At 43.6% G+C, this 21,506-nt stretch overlaps 1 protein-coding gene across 1 annotated transcript in view; it reads left to right on the forward strand.

Annotated features, from left to right (window-relative positions):
* The window catches only part of HUNK (hormonally up-regulated Neu-associated kinase), a 99,334-nt gene that overhangs the window by 59,688 nt on the left and 18,140 nt on the right, over positions 1-21,506 (forward strand). Inside the window, exons 5-7 of the mRNA XM_033091010.1 lie at positions 7,927-8,054; positions 15,948-16,083; positions 20,319-20,481. Coding sequence (XP_032946901.1) covers positions 7,927-8,054; positions 15,948-16,083; positions 20,319-20,481 — 427 coding nt within the window. The remainder of the gene's footprint in view (positions 1-7,926; positions 8,055-15,947; positions 16,084-20,318; positions 20,482-21,506) is intronic.

Here is a 21,506-nt window from a genome sequence, read left to right on the forward strand (position 1 = left end):
GTGAAAGACCATTGGAAAATTGTAAGCAGGTGTTAGCAGAATGTTATGGGTTGAATTGTGTCCCCCTCCCAAAATATATGTGGGAGTCCTGATGCCCAGGGTCTCAGAATGTGACCTTATTTGGAGACAAGGTCTGTACAGAGGTCATCAAGTTAAAATGAAAACATAAGATCCAGTATGGCTGGTGTCTTTATAAAAGGGGGAAATTTGGACGCAGAGAGAGGAAGGACGCCACGTGACAATGAAAGCTGAGACTGGAGTGATGTATCTATCTAGAAGCCAAGGAACTCCAAAGATCGCCAGCAGCGGCCAGAAGCTAAGGGAGTGGCATGGAACAGATTCTGCTCCCCAGCCTCCGAAAGAACCAACCCTGCCGACACCTTCATCTCGGACTCTGAGCCTCCAGAACTGTGATAATGATCCATTTCTGTTGGTCAAATCCTGAAATCTCAGGAAAGGTCAAAAGTAAAGTGATGAGTAAAAAACTCACCACTCCTGATCTTGCCAGGAAGACTGCACTGGCAAGTTCGCTAATAAATGAAACAGACTGAATGCTTGGTCATCTCTCACCCAACGGAGTGTAAGCCTCCATCAGCCACCCAACAGAGATCACCAGGTGTGCCAATCATAAAACCAACGTCTCAATCCATTGCTGTCACCTATAGATAATAAATGATTATCTAAATGACATGAAAACCAGAAACAAAAGAAAAACACAAATACGTAGAATTTTCTTCACAGGATGGTGGAAGAGTCCATTAGAGTAAGAGGGCAAATCCTAGCGCATAAGGACTTTTCTGTGTCACATTTGCTAATGTCTCATTGGTCACATGGCCCAGCCCAGCATCAAGAGGAGAGATAGATTTTACCCCTTGATGGGGGGACTGGCAGGGAATTTGTGGCTTTTTTTTTGCAGTCTACACACTTACCTACTGTTGTGGACTGGGTATTGCCTCCCCCTGCAATTTCATCTGTGGAAACCCTAACCTCCAATGTGAAGGTATTTGGAGGCTGGGCCTTTGGGAGGTGATTGGGTGTAAATGAGATCATGAGGGTGGAGCCCCCATGATGAGATTAGTGTCCTTAGAAGAAGAGATGCCAGAGAGCTTGCTTGTTCTCCAACATGTGAAGACACATTGAGAAGGTGGCCGTCTGCAAGCCAGGAAGGGAGCTCTCACTAGAACCCGAGCGTGCTGGTCCCGTGGTCTTGGACTTCCAGCCCAGAACTGGGAGAAAAGAAATGTCTGTGGGTTAAGCCACCCCATCTGTGTTTTTTGTTATGGCAGCCCAAGCTGACCAAGACACCTCCTTACCTGCAAGTCTCACCTGTAAACCAAGAGAGCATGTCAGGAGGCGCAGTGCAGAGAACCAATACTGCTGCACAGCTCGGTAACTCAAGAACGCATCGGAGGTTACTTTAATCGGCTCCTGTGGGATGAGGTGGAGTTTTCCAGGTGGAGAAGAGGAGGGGGACTTTCCAGGCAAAGGGAACAGCATATGTAAAGGCAGGAAGGTGATTACCTCTGGTTATTACTGCTCTTAATCTTTGAGAAAGTGTAGAACTCCAGAGCCTTCTGTAAGAGATTAATTTTCCACTGCTTTGGGATGTTGTGTCTGAGATACAGTTAGGTTTCTGTTTGGTGCTCACGACTTTGCTGTCAGAATGGGAAATGGAAAACCCAAAGAGAATTTAATTTAAAAGGCTGTTGAAAAAGAGAGTGAAAATGGAACCAATTTTCTCCCTGGGTCAGGCATCCCTCTTTATTGCTCTGAAACAACAACAGAATGAAGAGTTCATGTCCAAAATCAAAAGCAAATGCGCCTCTCCAGAGGTTTTGGAGCTTGAAGGACAGATAGGGCCTTTCCCCAAGACTTCTGAGTCAGACTTAGGAAGAAAACCAGCTTGTCGTTCAAGGAAGCCTTGGCAAAGAAAGCCCTTCCCCATAAATGGGCGCTCCAGGGCCTCCTTCTCTAGTGAATCAGGAATTACCCATGTTAATGGGAAATGTTGCACTCTGTCTTGGGGGTTTTCTCTTATTCTCAATGGTCATTATTTTCATATATAGACCATATATGAATACCTTTGAACTCATTCACTTCTTTCCTTTAACCCAGATGAATGAAATACTTATGTCTAAATCTCCAGTGAACTTTGAGATTTCAGATACAAAAACCAAAATGTTCATTCTGGTGCAATGAACCTTTTTTTATTGCTCACTGACTTTTCCTCAGAGTGGCATATATGTTAATTAAAAAAACCTTAAATGCAGATGTACTTTGCAAATGAAAAGAATCAAAATTAACTTTATTTTCAGAATATTATAATGCTCATTTGAGAACTTCGGTGCATCTCTAAGTGTAAAGAAAATGGAAATTGAGAGTTCTATTCCCAAAAGATTGAAAAGGCAACATTTTTTAACCAAAGCTGTTCTTTGCTCTCTTGGGAGATATCTGGGGGGGTGGCAAAACATCTGTGTGAAGACCTGGTACCTCATGGAGAGTTGTGTACAACACACTCAGACCACCGTCCCAGACTCAAGGAATCTGTTTTCACTTCATGGGAAAAATCTCTGTCCCCAGTGCTGTCCCTTTGGAGGATAAATTGGCCTAGGGAAGCCCTGTTGTTTCTAGCCCATATTAGACCTGGGTATTCAGAAGGGCGAGTGGGAGAATTTGCTCCAGGCCTCAGACTCTGTTTCATAAAAATACTACCAGAAACCGTCAGCTACTGCCAGGGATAAAGTATGGAAGGATAACATTTTCTCTCCATTCAGACTCTCTTAAAATGAAGGTTGGCAGGAGAAGGAGATGGAAAGAGGAGACATGTGGCTCCTTTTGTGTAGTGTGGGACTTTGGACTTTTATAAAACCTAAGACATATTTTTTGTACCTAACATATGCATTTAAAATAGAAGGGGAAAGAAGAGAGGAAATGGAAAAATGTCTTAACAATTCACAAGACAATTTCTTGCTGAAAACAGATCATTTAATGGAGCAATTATGAAGTTTGAGATTTTCCAAATGAGTGGATCTGTTCCCACTCTACTTTGAAGGCCTTTAATCAGAAATTGTATTGAAAGTTGATACTGAAAGATGGAAGGATGTTGCTTTTAGCTAGAGAGTTGTTTCTAATTTTTTCCAAGGCAGTTTCTTTCTGGAAGAATCACACAGAAGCAAGGTATGTTAGCGAAGGTTCTCTCAGCTGCACTCTGGTATAAACTGGGCAGTTTCTGGGGCTCCTGCCCCCCTGCCCTGTGAGGACTGGTAATCAGACCCTCCACCTGCCAGCAAAGCTTTGTCCCTCGTGTCTTGTTAAGGTTGCTGGCCGACCTCCCCAGGGATGGCAGGTGATACTCCAGCATTTCCTCCAGGGAATACTTTTGTGTGTCAGACTAAATATCAGGACCATCATTTGGCTCCTGATTTAATCCCAAAGATCCTGCATTTGTATTTCCTGGGGCCCTTCCCTTCTTCTTCCAGCTGTCCTTCAGCGTCACGTTTTCTCTTTTGACATCAGAGTATTCCAGACTGGCCAGTATCTTCTTCCACCCAACCATGGCTCACCTGTATGTCTTTCTGCTTCGAAAAACCCGAATTGTATTTGCTTGTTGCCCTCCTTTATCCCAGAATCTCATCCTTTTATTTCTTTAAAACTATCTCTGATTCTTGGGGGCTCCATGTGTGCCATGGAGAAGCTAGAGAGCCTCTGGGCCATATTTCAAAAGACACATCAGGAAATTCTGAACATGTTTTGAAACTCCTACTAGTTCTGTGGGATTATAGAGATTTATAAACTGCATTCCACATTTTTTCCTGGGTATTCTCACATACTTCTGAAAGGCCAAAGGGACTAACTAGATTTCTCTTTATCCAGATAGGAAAGGTACATGAAAACTCGAGCCGAGAGGAATTAAGATGCTCAATCTGGTTTCCTTCTTAAAATCTCCTAGAACCACATGACTATTAACTTAACCTTCCGTTATTATTTGGCAATCGGATACAAATTGTAGCTTCTTTCTCCTGTTGTTTTTTGAAGTTTTGTGATGAATCCCTGGAACACATGTGTCAGGCACTGAATTTTCGCCAGGCACAGTGTCCAGTCTTTTCTGTGACTCAGTGCCTTTGACCCTCGTACAACCTGAGAGGGAGGGATTATTATTATCTGCATTTTGTAGAGGAGAGACCCTCGGATGAGAGAGGTGATTCCTCTTTAAGGATTTGTGACCATTTTTGTTGACGATAAACTCCTCCAAGAGAAGTGGAATTCTGGAGTCAGTTTGGTGAAATAACCAGTTAGAGTTACTATAAAAACCACTTGCTCAATCCTGGTCTGACCACAGACAGAGTTTACTGGCACCATTTTTAAGAGAAGCATGTATTACCTTTATGTGTGGTCCCAGCCAGATAATGGAGAATGGCAGTGAGTTGAGATTTTTGTCATTTTCTGCAGCCAGTTGGGGACAAGGAGATAGGAAGTTTGATGTCTCAAGGACTCCTTGAAGAAAGAAACTTTCATAAAGGTTTTAGAGTTGGTTTCCTGGCCCCATATTCCATTCATCGAGCTCCTTCAGTTGAATCCCGTCCCATTACCATAACGTAACGGTAGCATTCTGTAACATTCTGCACTGTTTTATGTACCCCACCCGTGACAGGAAGTTCTGTGTCCCCTAAAGATAAAGGGACATATAAAAAGTCGTAGGGCAGTTTTCTTGAAACTTGGAGTGTTGTATAGTCTTCCTGTAAAGGAAGAACATTCTTGGTAAGCCCTCTTCTTGACTTGTTATTTTTATTTAAATTTTGCTCAATGTTCACAAACGTAAAATTGAACATTTTATTTATGGCTCTGTACAAATTAAAAAAAAAACAGAAATAATGTACAAGTTAAATATAACCAAGACCAAAGAAACCTCCAAATACTCAAATTAGCAGCACGAATTACATGCTGTGGCTACTGTTCTGTGAGAACTGAATTGCTAAGCAGTCTGTAGTTCTCACCGCGGGGCTGGGCTCTGTGAGCTGGTCAGGCGCGTCTGGGACCACTGAGCTCTCGCACCCCTTTGCACTCTTCTGGTGGCTTTCGGACTCGAGTGCGCATCTGAGGCATCTGAAGGACTTGTAAAGACACAGATGGCAGGGCCCCACCCCCAGAGTGTCTGATTCAGCAGGTCTGAGATGGGGCCCACGAATGTGCTTTTCTAACAAGTTCTCAGGTGATGCTGCTGCCCCTGGTCTAGGAGCCACTGCACTACTCACCAGCAGGACACTTTCTTTGCCACAGGTATAAGCCCAGAAACATCGTGGATAAATGAAGTCCACCTCACCTCCTTTCTCAGCCTGTGAACAGCAAACGTGGTATATTTGGGCAAAAGCTGTGTGTTGGTAAACAAATGCAAAAAAGCAGTCTCTGAAATCGAGGGTGTGCAATGGAAGGTGTCTGTGGTTGTTTTGTGGTCATCTGATGTCCCTGGGTAGGCTTTGTATGCAAAGCTTTGTTCAGTCTATTACCAAACAGGAGATAGAAATTATAGCTCATGAACTCCTGAGATTATGTCAATGTACCTCAGTTTGAGAAACACTGTATGGATTGGGTATTATAAAACACCTACCTGCAGAACATATGCTATTGGATAAGTACCAGCCTCTTCAGCCTCAGGTATGAATGTTAGAGCCAAGATTAAGGCGCAGGGAGATGAGCAGGGACAGGATACACTGAGCTCGTCCCACAACCATCGATAGTGGGCAGACGTTCTACGCAAACTTTGACTTAGTATTGGGAAGCCCCTTCTTGTGCATAGAGTTGCCCCGAATGGAATGATGAGGGTCTACATCCGGGAGACCGGAAGCAGCTTGTGTCAGAGGCTGTTTGATGGTCTCCAACAACTTTGTGGGATGTTCCAAGGGGTTTCCCTAAAATCTTTGTGTCCAAGATCCCTTTGAGTGTAAAAATTCTACAACTTGGGGGCCCTTGTAGACTCCCCTTCTGTCAATCTCCTAGAATCACTCAAAGCAAGGACCTCCGAACACCTCCAAAATGCAGCATTGCAGCGTAGGTTCTCAAACATGTAACTAGCCCTAATATTCCTTGCCTCTGCCCCCAGACCGGCTCTTCACCCCAGCTTCCTCAGTTCTGTCACTCTTACCACCGTTCCTCCAGCTTTCCAAGTTTGAAACTTGCCACATCCTCTTCACAGTTCTCTACTGTTAATTCGCCTTTCTCTTTCCATTGCACGCATCACACCCACTCAAACTGTAATAGCAACGTGCTGGATTTACTGCCACAGTCTCCTGTTCCTAATTCTGGGCCCCTTAAATCCGCTTAATACCAGATGACTACTCCCCGAGTTATTTGGCCATAGAAGTTTAATTCACCCAACATCGACACTTATCCTGGGGAATGCATTCCACTACACACACACACACACACACACACACACACACACACACACGGAAACAATGCTCTAAATGGTTTGCATATGCTCTGTTCATCCTTATCTCCATTTCTTGGCCTATGCAGTTTATCTTGTGCATTCTCACATCCAGGCAGCCAAAGACATGTAAGTTCACACACATGTACTACCCCCTGAGAGGTTTCAGGTCCTTATTGTAGGTCTCTTTCTCTCTTAGTTGAACTCCTCTGTGGTCAAAAGCACACAGGTCAGTATTTTCTTATTCCCTCTGCACTCATTGCTGCTTGAAAGGATTATGCTTATCTCTTTGTTTACTTGTTGATTATGTCCCCTCCCCCGCCATCCAAGATGGTGGGTCCTTGTTTGGTTCATCCCTACCCCCTGCCTGGGGCAGAGACTCAGCCATCAAGTATTTGTGGAATGAATGTTTATGTATCTGTCTCCCTAACTCGACTGTGAGCTATGGAGCAGGAACTGGGTCTTCGCGTCTGTCTGCAATTTGAGAATAATTTCTAGCTGGAGCCTGTGGGCTCCATACCTGCCATCGTCTGGAGTGTTGTAATTCAGAGGCGCCTCCGTGGCATTGGGCCCCAAGGGTCTTAATTTCAATCAGTCTCATTGGATTTGTTTTGACTGGAAATCCTATTGCCTGTTTTTAAAACGTATTCCCCAGGGCGCTTTTGAACACTTGAGGCCTCTTGGCAGGCAGGCATTTCATCTCCATCAGGAAATCTCATCAAAATGATATTAGCCTTATACATCAGGAAGGTAAAAATCCTCCAAGAAGACGGTGCTGTTCTCTAGACTGGCTTTGAACATAAGCAGTTAAACCCAGTCAGAGGGTATTTCAACCACATCAGAGATACTGGGCCAGGGCTGAGTGGCAGAACCTCACAATAAACCATAATATAAAAACTAAGAATGGGAAGGAGACACCCCTCCCCTCCAAGGAATTTCTTTACTTACCGGCCAAAACAGAATTCAGGGGAAGAGCAAAACGCCAGTTTTTGGTATATGATTTTCATTTGAAAGGGCCGAGCGGTCACAGGGCGTGTGGCTAGGCTGTGACTTGTTCTCTCATGCAGCGACTTGCCCTGTATTTTTGGGTCTGGCCTCCTCCAGGCTCCACCTTGTAAATCACACTCAGAAAACCACACAACGTTGAGATTCAACGTTTATTCAAGGTTCCTCGCATTTCCCAGGTATGTTTCACATAATATGGTCTGGACTTCCATCCAGAAGGAAGGGGCATGGTTTCCTCACCTTAGGGGGGCAGCTTTTGGAGCTCTCTAGACACCTCTTACCTCCATACCCATGGTCCACGTCTCCACAGGTGTGCCTTTCGTTTTTGCTGCTTCAGGGGTTCTAGAAGGCTGAGGGTTCTAGAAGGATGACTATGAAGAGGCCTCTCGAGGTCGACATGACAGTGACAGGACTGAAACTGGGCCACGCCTGTGCCCTCTTTGTCCTCCCCTCCTCGAGGGCCTTCTGGTCTCATGCTTTGGTGTTTCTCTTTTCAGAGGTGTGAACATGTATGCCATGTTGACTGGGACGCTGCCTTTCACAGTGGAGCCCTTTAGCCTGAGGGCTTTGTACCAGAAGATGGTGGACAAGGAAATGAACCCCCTCCCCACCCAGCTCTCCACAGGTAATGCACTTGCTGTTCTGGATTCAGGGCTTTAGGACTGGGGCAGTCATCCGGTTTGGGTCCCTCTGAAGCTACAGCAAGGGTATTAGAGCTTATCCATGATTGTAGGTCTCTTCCCAGTATTAAAACTAGTCTCAAGAGTGGTTGGGTTTCCCTTCTCTAACTAGCCATTCCTGTCATCTCACTTCAATCCTTTGCTTTTCCATTATAATTCTGAACCCCTAACTTCCTCCTTTTGCCTTCTGCTTTAAACACACCTATGAGAAGGATCTTATCGTCTCCCCTGGAAAAATAATTACAGGCTTCATTGCTTGAAAACTCACCATATTATAATGTGGACTTTGAAAAGAGCATTTATAATCCCGTTTCTATTGTGTCTTCCCTAGTCAATTCACTGTAAAGAAATATTGGTTGAATTCAAGTTTGGTCTGTGATTTGTTTCGCTATTTGAGTTTTTGAGCCTGTTCAAAAGTTTTTAAATATGCATATATTCAGTTACTTGATTAGATTGAATCATCAGGTGTGTTTGGAAACTATTCTCAAATTTTAGCTGGTTCACATTTCAGTAAACAGTTCGTATTAAGGTTTGGTTTCAGATCCAATAAATTAGTACAATTTGTTCTTTTATTTGGAGTACAGTTAACTTCAAGTTCCTGGCCTTGGTCTGGTCTTGCCAACCATTTAATTGGCTCCTTAGGATAAACTCAGCTTCACTGAGATAAGGCATGTGACACACACCCTCCCTCCCTTAAAAAAATAATTATTTAATTTCAACCTATGGTACATGGTTAAAATATAGCATTTTTATTTTATTACTGTTAATGTATCTTTCTTGAGGTTATAAAGTATCTATGAAGCTGACCCTGAATCTATGCTTGCCAAATGGAATCCAAGCTGAAATGCATTCTTGTATGTAATTATCTAATTTGGTCCGTACTTTCACCTTTGCTAGGGAGGGTAGACTCTCTCGAGGCTGAAAGCAAAGAAGGCATTATGTAGTTCTGGAGGTAGGGAAGTACTTATGTACTTAGGGAAGATGAGTTACAGTTCTGTTGTTATAAAAGAAATATTTCTGCCCTGAGAGCAGTAACTCTTGGAGTTAGAAAATGTGCAAAATGTTGAACGAATTGCTATTTTTAGGCTGCAGAGCTTTCAGATATGTTGAAAGTACTGCAGAGCAGTACGAGGAGTGCTCATTCATTCATTCCATAATTCATAGTCAGTTATTCCAGGAATATGTGTTGTGTATTGACTATATGCCAGGAATGTTCTAGGTACCAGGAGGACGAAAGACAAAACAGATTCAGTCTTCACTCACATCGAACTTACATATCAATGGGGGAGGCAAAAGAAGAACAAGTAAATGTGTGATGTTTGATAGTGTAAGTGTAAGAAAATAAAATAAATCAGGATGAGGGGCTAGAGAGTAAAGATAGGGTTTTTTTGTTTGTTTTTTAGCAAATGAGAGTTTAAAATTTTTTTATTGTGGTGTGACTATACCTGTAAATTCACAGTTGTAAGAAATCATAGAGATCTGTCTATCCTTCACTTAGTTTTCCCCAATCGGTAATAGATGGCATAACTGTAGTGTAATGTTACCACCGGGAAATTGACAGTGACAAAATCCATTGACCTTATTCACATTTACATGTACTCGTGTGTGTGTGTGTGTGTGTGTGTGTGTGTGTGTGTGTGTTGGTGTATATGTAGTTCTATGCAATGTTATCACAGGTGTAGATTCAGATGACAGCTATCACATTCAAGATACAGAACAAGTAGTTCCATGACAAGGCTCCCTCTTGCTACCCTTCTGTAGCCATAGATACCTCTCTGCCTCCTACCCTCCCTAACCCGTGGCAACCACTAACCTGTTCTCCATCTCTATAATTTTGTCACTTCAGAAATGCTATATATGTGGCTTTTTTCACTCAGCATAATTCCCTCGAGATCTATCCAAGTTCTTGCATGTATCAATCCTTTGTTTCTTTTCTTTTTTTCTTTTTTTTTTTTGGTCCTTTGTTTCTTTTCATTGCCAAGTAGAATTCCATGGTACAGACATATCACAGTTTGTTTAACCATTCATGCATTGAAGGACATTGGGTTGTTTGTAGCTTTGGTCTATTCTGAATAAAGCTGCTATCAGGTTTGGCTCCTTAGAATAAACTCAGCTTCAGGTTTTTGTGTGAACATGTTTTCCTTTGGGACAAACGCCTAAGAGTGAAACTGTGGGTCATATAGTAAGCATACATTTAGTTTTCTAAGGAACTGCCATTCTCTTATTCAGAGTGGCTGTACCATTTTGTGTTCCCACTAGCAATGGGTGAGTGACCCAGTTCCTCTGCAACTTTGCCAGCATTTGATATTATCACTTTTTTTTTTTTTAAATTTTAGTCCTTCTGATGGGGATCTAATAATATCGTGTATAATAGAACCACTAAGATTTAATGTTTACCAATAAATGTGATCTTTCATAGCAGTCTCTTTTCAGGGTTGTGTAGTCATAATTATTGCCATCTCTCAGAATGATGCTGGAGTTCCTCTTATGGTTCAGAGCCTGTTTTATCCTCAGGACCCATAACAAAGGACAATAGAAGGATGTTTGTACTCCCATGCCTGCAAAAGGTAGACATTTGAATCCCAGTGAGACCCTGAGGAGTTGGAGAACTGCTTCTCATTGTATTGGTCAGTATAGGCCAGGGTATGCTGTAGTAACAAATAGCCCCCCAAATCTCAGTGGCTTAAGACAACAATGATTTATTTCTCATTCATGCCACATATCTATCAAGATTTGGATCAAGGGTTGAAGGGTTCTGCCCATCCTAGTCCATCAGGGTCCCAGACCAATGGAGCAGTCACCATTTCAAACATATCTGATCCTTGCAGAAGGAAAGAGAAATCTGGAAGATCTCTCATCAGCAGTTAAATCTTCCACAAGCATTCCACTCATAGCTCCTGACTTTCTAAAACATGTCACATGGCTTCACCCAACTAAAGGGATTGGGGAAGTGCAACCCTATTGTGTGTCTAGAAGGCAGGAAGCCAGAAATATCTATTGAACAGCATTAGTGGGAGGTACAGGCTATGGGAGGAGGAAGGGTCAGTTCAGCCTGTGATCGTCACTGGGGTGGGTCAGGCTACAAAGTCAGGGCGGTGCAGTATCAGCACAAGGAAACCAGTCTCATTACTTCAGAACCAACCTGGTTTGACCCCCACATCTACACCTAGACTGAGTAGGCCGGGCTCTTAAGTGTTTTCTGGATGTGAAAATTGAGTTTCCCCTAAAGAAGTAAAAGTTGCACCCCTGAGAATATAGTCAATAATATTCTAATAACTACATACAGTGTCAGATGGGTAATAGACTTTTTGGGGTGATCACTTTGTGAGGTACATAAATGTCTAATCACTATGTTGTTTTGTACACCTGAAACTAAGAAAAAAAAATGTTGCACCCCTGAAGAAGTTAAAAAAAACCGTCCAAAGGAAATTCCAAAGAACATATGTTAGAAATGTTCCGAGCGATTTCAGCATCACCAGAGTTGGTGACCCACCTCAAGTAGCTCCTTTTCTGAGCAGACAGTTTTGACTTTGGCCTTAAGCTCTGTGTGTGCTTGTTAAAGATCTTCACATTCCTACAGGATTTCGTTGTCTTGGCTTGCCAAGCATGAATTGCATTTTTATATCTGATTTTACATTAAGGAATCTAGACCCACCCCCTTTTTTTTTTTGTTTACTATTGGAATATGTAGATATCTCTCTCGACTAGGGCTTTAACTCTTTGTGCCAGGTATCAAGCATAGTGTTTGCACATAATAGATATCTGGCAAATGGAGGTTGCTGACTTTGGGTTAACGTATGTGGCGTGGGGAGGCAGCCCCCAGGTTCTTCAACTACTCAGGCTGGGAACTGGCCCAGTGTGGTAGGGTGTGGAGCTGTGCACCAGCTGCTGAGGAAGCCAGGGCATCTTATCTTGTTTACAGAGCAAATGACTTCAGTTTCAGGGATCACCCACTGTCCTTCTGACAGCCCCCTGTTTCTCCAACTCTCTGCCCTGTGCACCCCACCAAGTTTATCTCTTCTATCTTCCAACCAGCCTGGTCCACCTTCATTTACGCCATTTGTTTACATTCCCCCAATAAGTTTGCCAGTAAATAAGAGTAGCTGCCATTTAGTCAATGGCCACATGTGGGTGCTTTTCATATTATCTCTTGTTGTCATAGCAACTGCAAGGTAAAGACTATTATTCCCCATTTATCAGTGAGGATGAAACTGAGTCTCAGATTAAGTAGCTTCTCTATTTTTGAATGTTATGTCTGCTTGACCCCCAAAGCGGGATTTTCCTACTATACTGTATGCTTTTCTCCCTTATTTTATTTAGTACAAGATGCCTCTGCCCCCATCTTCCCACCCCAGATTTGGTGGTATTATCTGTTGTCCTTACGTGTTGAGTAATATCAAAACTGAAATGTCCACATTGAAAATATGCCATTTTATGACGTGTCTCACTAACACATCTTGCTTATTTGATGATTCTGTCCTTCATATTTGTAATGATTTCTCCACATCTATTGCTTAATGGTATACTTTTTTTTAGATTAAATTGGAAGAATTTTGGCCAAATTTGAGTTGGAAAAAATGCAATGTCATTGCCCTTGTGAGTCTATTGTGCATGGTTTCGAAGCATTGTCCCTCGTATGTACCATGGACAGATGCTCTTTGGCTTACGATGGGGTTATGTCCTGATAAAGCCATCGTAAGTTGAAAATATTGTAAGTTGAAAACGCATTTACTACCTTACATGTGCTCACAACACTGGCCTTAGCCTACAGTTGGGCAAAATCACCCAACACAAAGCCTATTTTATAGTGAAGTGTTGAATGTCTCATGTAATTTATTATGTGTATCGCGTTCACACCATCGAAAAGTCCAAAAATCACAAGTCGAAACATCATAAATCAGGGACCATTTGTAGTTTGAAAACTTAAGCTTTTGGGGCCTTTCCAATTCTCGCTCTAGACACTTGCTGTTTCTGCTTGTTGGCGCTTGTATTTCACAGTCGTGAATGCCTTTCATGGCTTACGCATTTTTCAGACAGCTTACCTTTTCATCACCACACCTCAGTGACGGCACTCATAGTACATTCCAAACAATCGCTTCACGTCAAGAGGTTTTTGTACGATGAAGTCACCGAAGTGAAGCTGCAGACGAGGTGTTAGCCTGTGTGAGGGTTGAGCTAATGCCAATTAAGATTCCTGAGAAGACTCAACTGTCAAATAGTTGTCAGTGCTGCTTTCACCCAGGAGGTGACAAAGAAGGAGCCTCAAGTGGGGATGGGACTCCACTTGTTTCCAATGGGCTACACTAATGTGACAAGTCTGGTGGCTCTGGGTTCTGTGGCCCTTTCCTAGGCACAGTACCAAGCCAGTCCAAACTTTGGAAAGCTGATGCCTCAGGAAGGAAAGTAGGTTTTGCACCTGAGTGGTGAGTGCCATGCGTGTGATGGGAGCACGGAGAGAGGGAGCACTCCTTGTGGGTCACCCCCACTCTCAGGCCTGAGTGGAGAGCCCACGTGCTAGCTCAGAAGAGTGGAGTGTGACGGAAGCAAGGCCACGCCTGCCACGGCTCTCCAGGACAGTGGAGAATTGTTATAATCCTTGTTGCTCATGAGTCACAGGAATTTTCAAGACCCTAACACCAACTTCAGAGAGCTCTAAAGATGTCTTCAAAGTCCTTTTGGGATCGTAGGGCCATGTTTGTGATGTCCAAAGTAATAAAATTTGTCTGTAGAGATTCGGACTAAAATTACTCGGGCTCATGAGCAATTTGTGGAGATGCAGAGTGCTTGGTTCTGAAAATAGAACAAAAATGCTCATTCAGTCTGTTTTTAGCTCTTCTGGTTAATCATATTCTGAGAAAGCCTGGCAGTAGCCTGGGTTGTTGTTGAGGTCCTTTGAGGGTACATGACAGAGATGTCTCAGAAAAGTCAGTATCTCAACAGCCTCCCCATTTCAATTCATTAAGCCCACGTCGTTTTTCTTTGACCAATAAATGTCCCCTATTAAGCATCCACCAGACTTTTGCAATGTAGGGGAGTTGAGAGAAGGGAGATAGAGAACCCCCCTTTTTGGAGATCTGTTTGCTTTTCAGACCAGTGAAGAATATCTTAGGAAAGTTTTATTTGGAGACCCAGCTATAAAACCTGAGTATTAAATGTATCTCATGACTGCTCTGGTGTCTACACATATCTTTTTACCTACTACATTTTTAAAGGGAGATGACCTTCTGGTGACTTCATCAACTGTATAGGCCCTCCCCTGGAGGAGTCACCTGATGGCATGACCTAGCAAAAGTCGTCTCTTTGGGGTTGATCTTGGCATCACAAGTAGCTTCTCTTTTGATGGCTTCATTTCCTCCTGCAGAAAATGGGTTTGACAGAAAACACCCATCATTCTGTAAAGGACAGTCTTAAAAGGACAGCTAAAGCCTGTGAGAAAGTGAGAATTTTTATGACTTTTCCTCAGAAGGTTAGATTATTTTAGAAACCTGAAAAATAGCTTTGGAGAGAAGGATAGAAAAGTTTGGGGACCAAACAAATTAAGGTGATTTTCCAGGATCTATTATTTGACATATTGGAAATTGGCCATCAGGTACAAAACTACATGAAAAATGTTTTTGTATTGCACAGACAATATGACAATGCTCCATAAAATAAGGAGTATAGGATAAGAAAATATCATGATTCCACAATGCAAACAAGACAGACCATCTTCCTTTTGAAGCAGTCGCTGGCTGTCTTCATCCACATGAGGACATGCACATTCGGATGCTGAACAATTTTGGAGCCTGTAACCTTCATCATGTGCATTATAGATAAATTTTTTCATGTCTTGTAGTTCTCTCCATTGTTATAAATCTTGAAGGATGCAAATGTTCTATCTGGAGATGAACCGACTTCCTATCCCGAATGCTGGGTAGACAGCAGGTGCTTTATAAACATTTGTTAGCAAAAGGAGACCCAAGGCATCTGACAAAACCATTTTTGCCCTGGATGGAAGGGAAAGGGTCTGTAGGGATTTTGTAGTTTGTCAGTATTTCTCGTCTTTCCCTTACCTACCATGCTCAGCGTAACTGACGTGACTGAAGCAAACTTTGGGGAGGCTGAAAAAGAAGGACAAATTTTACTAGCATACTTTGCAACCCAGCAGCCCCTTCATTTTTGAGGGACAGCACAAAAGGAGAAGGCCCATTGGGTAGATTTGGGTTTCCAGTGTGGTGCTTGCTAGAACTTTGTACATGAACTAGAACTTTAAAACTTGAGTCGCTGTTAGAGATCACTTAACACTTCTGCAAAAACTGGCTCTCTGGTGTTCCATTGATCTGATTGCTCAGTGGGCACAGGCTCCGGGTAGCCTGGGTGCTGTACTGTCAGTTCAGACTCTTGGGACTAAATGGGCAGTTATGGAGAGTGGCTTTAAAAGAAAGGACCAGAAAAAAAACAGAATCTCCCCAACCTCTTGAGACTCTGGGTGTCTGTCGCACAATGAGGGCCAAATTAGAGGGTCTTATTTAGAATGCCCTGACCCTCTGCTTCCTTTCTGAGTGCTCAAAGACTTACATGGAGATCAAGCGTTTTCTCTTCACTTTCTTTCATCCCTTCTAGACTGTAAATAGAACATCTCTGGCTCACAAGAGATGGACCACAAGAAAAGATCACAGGTTGTGTTGGGAAGTGCAGGGCATTGGGACCCCAAAATGCCTCTTGCTTTACCATGTACCAGAGGCATCCCTTGAACAGGCATTGGCTCAGGAGAGGTGGTGTGTCACCTGCCTTGAGTCTCAGCGGTGTCTGCATTCAGCCTGTAACACTGGTGTGTTCTTTGTCTAATGTCTTCACAGGAGCCATCAACTTCCTGCGCTCTCTCCTGGAACCTGACCCTGTGAAGAGGCCCAATATTCAGCAGGCACTGGCCAATCGCTGGCTTAATGAGAATTACATGGGCAAAGTGCCATGTAATGTCACCTATCCCAACAGGTAATCCAGTGCAGACAACAGAGGGACCCCTTCCAGGGCCAGAGGGGGCCTGTCCTACAAGCCCTGAGCAGTTCTGGACAGGAAGCTGTACATGACTCAAGGACAAGCTGCGTTTTCTCGTGGCTGCCCTTCCCCACTCCGCATCCACACATCCATAGACAAGCCCCCCTCAGTGCACAAGAGGAAGTGTAGACAGGCAATCCCATGCACCCTGCAGGGGACGCCCAGTGGAGGGTGGATGGAGGCTAAAATCCAGGCCCCACGTTCCCCTTGTCAAACCTGCTACCCAGGGGCTGTTTCTTCCAAGAGAGGTGCTTCTCTCTGATTCACCCAAAGGGATGCTTTAGACTAACTGTGGCCCGAATGTGTGTGTGTGTGTGTGTGTGTGTGTGTGTGTGTGAGAGAGAGAGAGCGAGCGAGAGAGAGAGAGAGAGAGAGAGAGAGATAGCCACCCATGGTTTCTCCTGCCAGCATCAGGCAGAATCATGGAGTTGCCTCTCTCCCCTTTTAAACCACCCTCGAGCTCTTCCTCTGCTACATCTTTGCTGTGACGTTTATTTCAGCCCCGAGTCAGTCCCCTGCCTTAAAATGTTGGTTGTAGGAAGAAAAGGCAACCAAAGGAGTCATTCGCTTTAGGCCCTGTTTCCTCATGGACTTCCTGTGAAGGCTGCGCCTTAGCAGGTTCTATGAGGAGGAGTCTTTAAGGAAAGAATCCACAGCATGGGGACCCTGAGGGATGTCACATCTCCATGCTGGGGTACTGACTACAGATTTGAAACCGAGCACAAGAAAACATTTCTTTGTACCTTTTTTCTACTCATTTAACACGTGGTTATAACTAACCTGAGTGAGGAAATGCTCAGTTACTTCAGATCAAGTGTGGAGACCACCTGGGTCGGACACCGTCCAGGATTGGGAACCACATGGACTCCTCCTTCAGAACCAGAGTGGACAATCTCTGATGACAACAAGAGGTCCACTGATGAAGGGGGACAGATGGGGGACCGACAGGGCAGGGAAAGAGGTGTCCTCTTGTGATCATATTTTCAAAATGCTCATGAAGGTCTGGAAACTTCCACCAAGGCTTATGAAAGCTGTGATGCTGATTTCTCCAAATGAGACGGGCTTTGTCTTCTGGAGGAAATTCTAGAAGAACTTAAGGGGGCATGAGTAGACATTCCTGGTGTCTGTCTCCACCCTCCTGGTCAAACGTACACTCACCATGGCCTTAGTTGAAGTGGTTGCATCTAGATTTTTTAGCATTTGACTCGTGGGAGGTAATTTAAACAAAGTCTAGGTTACCAAGGAAATAAACTGGTTTCCAACACCGGCTCGATTTGGGCCAGTATCTGAAACAGACACCAGAAATATTACCCCGACGTGAGACGGAAAGCCAAGCTGAGGGGCCCTGCCTCGTTACCAATGCTCACTCACAATGAGAGCAGCACACAGGTATACTTTCTATTAGAGGAGGGGCCATTGGTGGCAGCCAAATTAGTCATTAGGCCAACACAATCACGGTCTAAGAATGACCCGTTCACTCAACATGGCTGCTGTTGAAAGAAGTGGAGCTGGTGTTAGAAATACAGTCTCCCCTCCTTGTTGGCCAAATCTTCATTCAAAAAGAATCATGCTGTGGTTATCTCATTTTGTAGTTTTTCCACAGTCTGTAGACAGGTTTTTGTAGGTTAAAACTTAAACTCAAGCATCCTATACTGGTTTTGCTTGATTTGGAATTTTTGAACTTGGTCTTGGTCAGAAGCCTAAAGGCTGCAGATTGTAAAAATGGTTAAGATCTTGGATAAGAAATAAAACAGCACCCAGTGTCTTCTGTTTATGTAAGTCCCATTACTTATATTATAGTAGAGGCAAATCAGTGTTCAGTTTTTAAGTAACAAAAAAGGAATTCTAAACTGCTGGGGATGGCATATGTTATTCACAGTCTTTATTTTGAAAAACGTTTAAGGCAGGAAAAAAAAAAGATAATTATTTTTCTGGTTTTACCAGTCCACAGATGAATGGGATAAGAGCATGTGACCTGAGAAAAATATTTTCTTTATGAAGCTATAAAATATACTTTTAGCTCTGGAGAGGGTGGGAAGGCAAGGAGGTCTTCGGTGACACAGGGCAGAGTTAGATCAAAGTGGCATTATACAAACGGATTTCATGAGAATTTACTCAGAATTATACCTAGTGTTCTGGAACATTTTGCCATTGTTTATATCATCCAAACATGGAGAGATAATACAAATTCAATAATTGGAGAGCCCCAATATATACACTGCTTCTTGAAAAATGTTTAAAATATTACTCTCAGCCAAGGGTCAGTTGACAGTCAACGTTTTGGCAGAGCTCTCCTGTTTTTGAAGAGAAAGGATATGACAGACAGAGAGGGGGTATCTGCTGCTGCTCATGACACTCCTTTCACCTCCAACGCCCAGCCCCATCCTGGTGGCACCCACATCTGGAGCACTCTCCCTTCTGGGGCCAGCTCCTGGTAGAGGGTGGGGCCAACTGAGTGTGGCTGTGGTCTGATTGGCCAAGGGCCGGGCATACAGGCGTGGTCTGATTGGCCAGGAATGGAGTCAAATGACTGGTCTGATTAGCCAGGGGCAGGGCCACTCCAACATAGACATTACTAGGTAGTTTCAAACAAGGAAGCTTTCTGTGTTAAGTGTTTTGGCAATGTTCAAGTAATTGTATTCTTTCTCAACAAACATTTTTTTACCATGTGTTATTCTAACCCCTTTCTTACCTGTTATCTAGAATTTGTGATTTTTGTGACCAACAGGAGTGAGGAAAGTAGATACGTGGTTCCTTGGGTGCTTTTGTTTGGATGGCACTTAGTCAAAGTTAGTGCAGGGAGTGCTGATGTAGATCACACCATTTGTGGTGAAAGAGGGTCTGCACACCTAGGTCTGCTCTTTCTGCCCCTAACAACCGGCTATGACTTGGCAAGTTGCTTTCCTTTCCTTGTATCATTATGGGGTTGTACTGTGTGGTTTCTCAGGGTATTATGGTTCTGAGATTCCATCGAAAATATCTTCACACCCTTTGGCGGGGGTCTACAGAGCTCTCTAACCAGGTGTGCTAGCTAGGCTTCTGCTCACAGAGTGCCATATTTGTATCTTCTTAAAGGATTTAGGATGTTCTAGCTAATGAATATTCACCCCTACTACTAACATACTCTTTATACTCTGCAGCCTGCTTTCTTGTTCTGTATAGCCACTCGGAGTGTCTGTTTATTGGAGAGGCCATAAGTGTGGAGGTTTAGCTGTAGACTGAGCCAGGTTGCCTGGGTTGGTTTCTGGGGTTGTTACTTCCTGCCTATGTGATCTTGGGCAAGTTACTTCACTGCTGTGGGCTTCAGTTTCTTCATCTGAAAATGGGTAAATAATAGTACCTATTCATAAGGACTGTCATGAAGACTAAATGAATTTATTTTCTCTCTTCCCCACTGGAATATAAACTCCATGAGGCAGGACTTGTTGAATGAATGAATGAATGAAAATGAACAAATGAATGCCTGGTATTTCTTTGGCACTTTATCCTAAGGAGTTAATCTTTATAATACTCCCATTAAGAAGTTTTAACCTGTCCTCTGAACCTATCCCACTTTACAGCTGAGGCTCAAATTCCTTATTTGTGAACTTGAGCTCACACTGGGCTGGCTCCTGAATACTCCTTTCCCAACCTAATTTATGTCCAACTCAAGTGTGGGCTCCACCTAGGTCTAATAAATGCATTTTAAGGAGAGAATGTCAAATTGTAAAGAAACCTGGGAACAACTGGAAGAATTTGAATATAGTCTAGATATTAGTGAATATTAAGAGATTACTAAAATTTTGTTGGGTGTATTGCGATCCTGCAGGAGATGTTCTTGGCCTTTAATGATACTCACTGAGGTGTTTAGGGATGAAATGTCATGATTTCTGGGACTTAAAATACTTTAGCAATAAAGAAAGAAATGTATGGAGCAAGCAAGCATGGCCAAGTGTTAGCAAGTAGGACATCCAGGTAGTGGGCACACCTAGGGTAATTATACTACGCCCTCTACTTTCTGTATGTATGTGTGAACGTTTTCATCATAAAGAGTCCAGTGAATGAAGGATGAAGGAGTGAATGAATAGACCTGAGTGTCCTGTGCCTCCGTGCTTGGGAGAATCCCCAAGGAGGCCCCGAGCCTCTCCGTGACGGTGGGGAGGTGACGGGTTCTCTGCCCCTGTGCCGCGCAGGATTTCCCTGGAAGACTTGAGCCCGAGTGTGGTGCTGCACATGACCGAGAAACTGGGCTACAAGAACAGCGACGTGATCAACACCGTGCTGTCCAACCGCGCCTGTCACATCCTGGCTGTCTACTTCCTCTTAAATAAGAAACTCGAGCGCTATTTGTCAGGGGTGAGTAGGGCCCCAGTGGCGGTTTCTCTCTGTGGAAAAAGGAGCTCTTACACGCAAGGTTTCTCCTCATTGCTGACACTTGATCTCAGCTGTTAATTTCAACTGATGTGAGGCGGAGTTTCCTGAACGTGGGGTAAAATAGTAGCAAAACCTGCTTCTCAGGTAGCGAGTGCTTTTTATCTGAGGTGTTTTTCCAATATCCTCCTACAGAGTTGAGCCCTGAGGAGACTTGTGAAAGATTCAAGCCCCTTTGCCCTTCAGCTTCTCTATGCCTTTTCTGTTCTGTTACCTCTTAGCTACTTGGGTTTCCTCCGGTAAAGGCATTGGGGACTTGTGTGGTCATGCAAGGTGGGGAGCAGTGCCTCTCAGGCAGTTATCTCTAAAGCATGGTGTTGGAGAAAGCCTCGATGTACATTTACTTTTCCAGAAAATAAGAATGAAATTGAGCTTCACTAGTTTGACCCAGGCCCCTTCTCTCAGTCTGGGCATCAGAGAGTCCAGGTGGCCTGGGTCACATAGGAGGTACAGCTGAGAATCCCACATCCTGGGGTGAACAGTGGTACCCTCATGCCTTGGTCACCTTCATCGTTCTGCCACAAGCAGCTCATACGTGGCTAGGTAAGGGAATTTACATGCTTTAGCAGCTAGGATGTTGTTTTGACTAAATCATCTCTCTCCAAATGGACAATGGCTTAAAAATAACTCCTCAAAGAAAATTGGATGAAAGGCAGTATGGACTCTCCTACTCAGAATGGTGGGGGCTGACCAGATCTAACAGGAGGTCTGCCACAGAAATTCAGGATTGTCAGGAAGCCCGTCTGAAATTTGATTTCGTACCACTGTCATGAAGGATGACCTTCACCTTGTGTGTATGGCACCTTGAGATCTGATTCTGTGGGGTCGTCACTGTAAGGAAGACGTTTAGATCAAGAACATGAAGATGAACTTCTAAAGTTTTTTTAGTGTAAGTCACATGATAATCAGTCCAGTATTTCACATATGTTCACTAAGCGATATGCTTAGAC

Source organism: Rhinolophus ferrumequinum, chromosome 2 (assembly GCF_004115265.2).
Source record: "Rhinolophus ferrumequinum isolate MPI-CBG mRhiFer1 chromosome 2, mRhiFer1_v1.p, whole genome shotgun sequence".
In the NCBI taxonomy this organism is placed as follows: Eukaryota; Metazoa; Chordata; class Mammalia; order Chiroptera; family Rhinolophidae; genus Rhinolophus; species Rhinolophus ferrumequinum.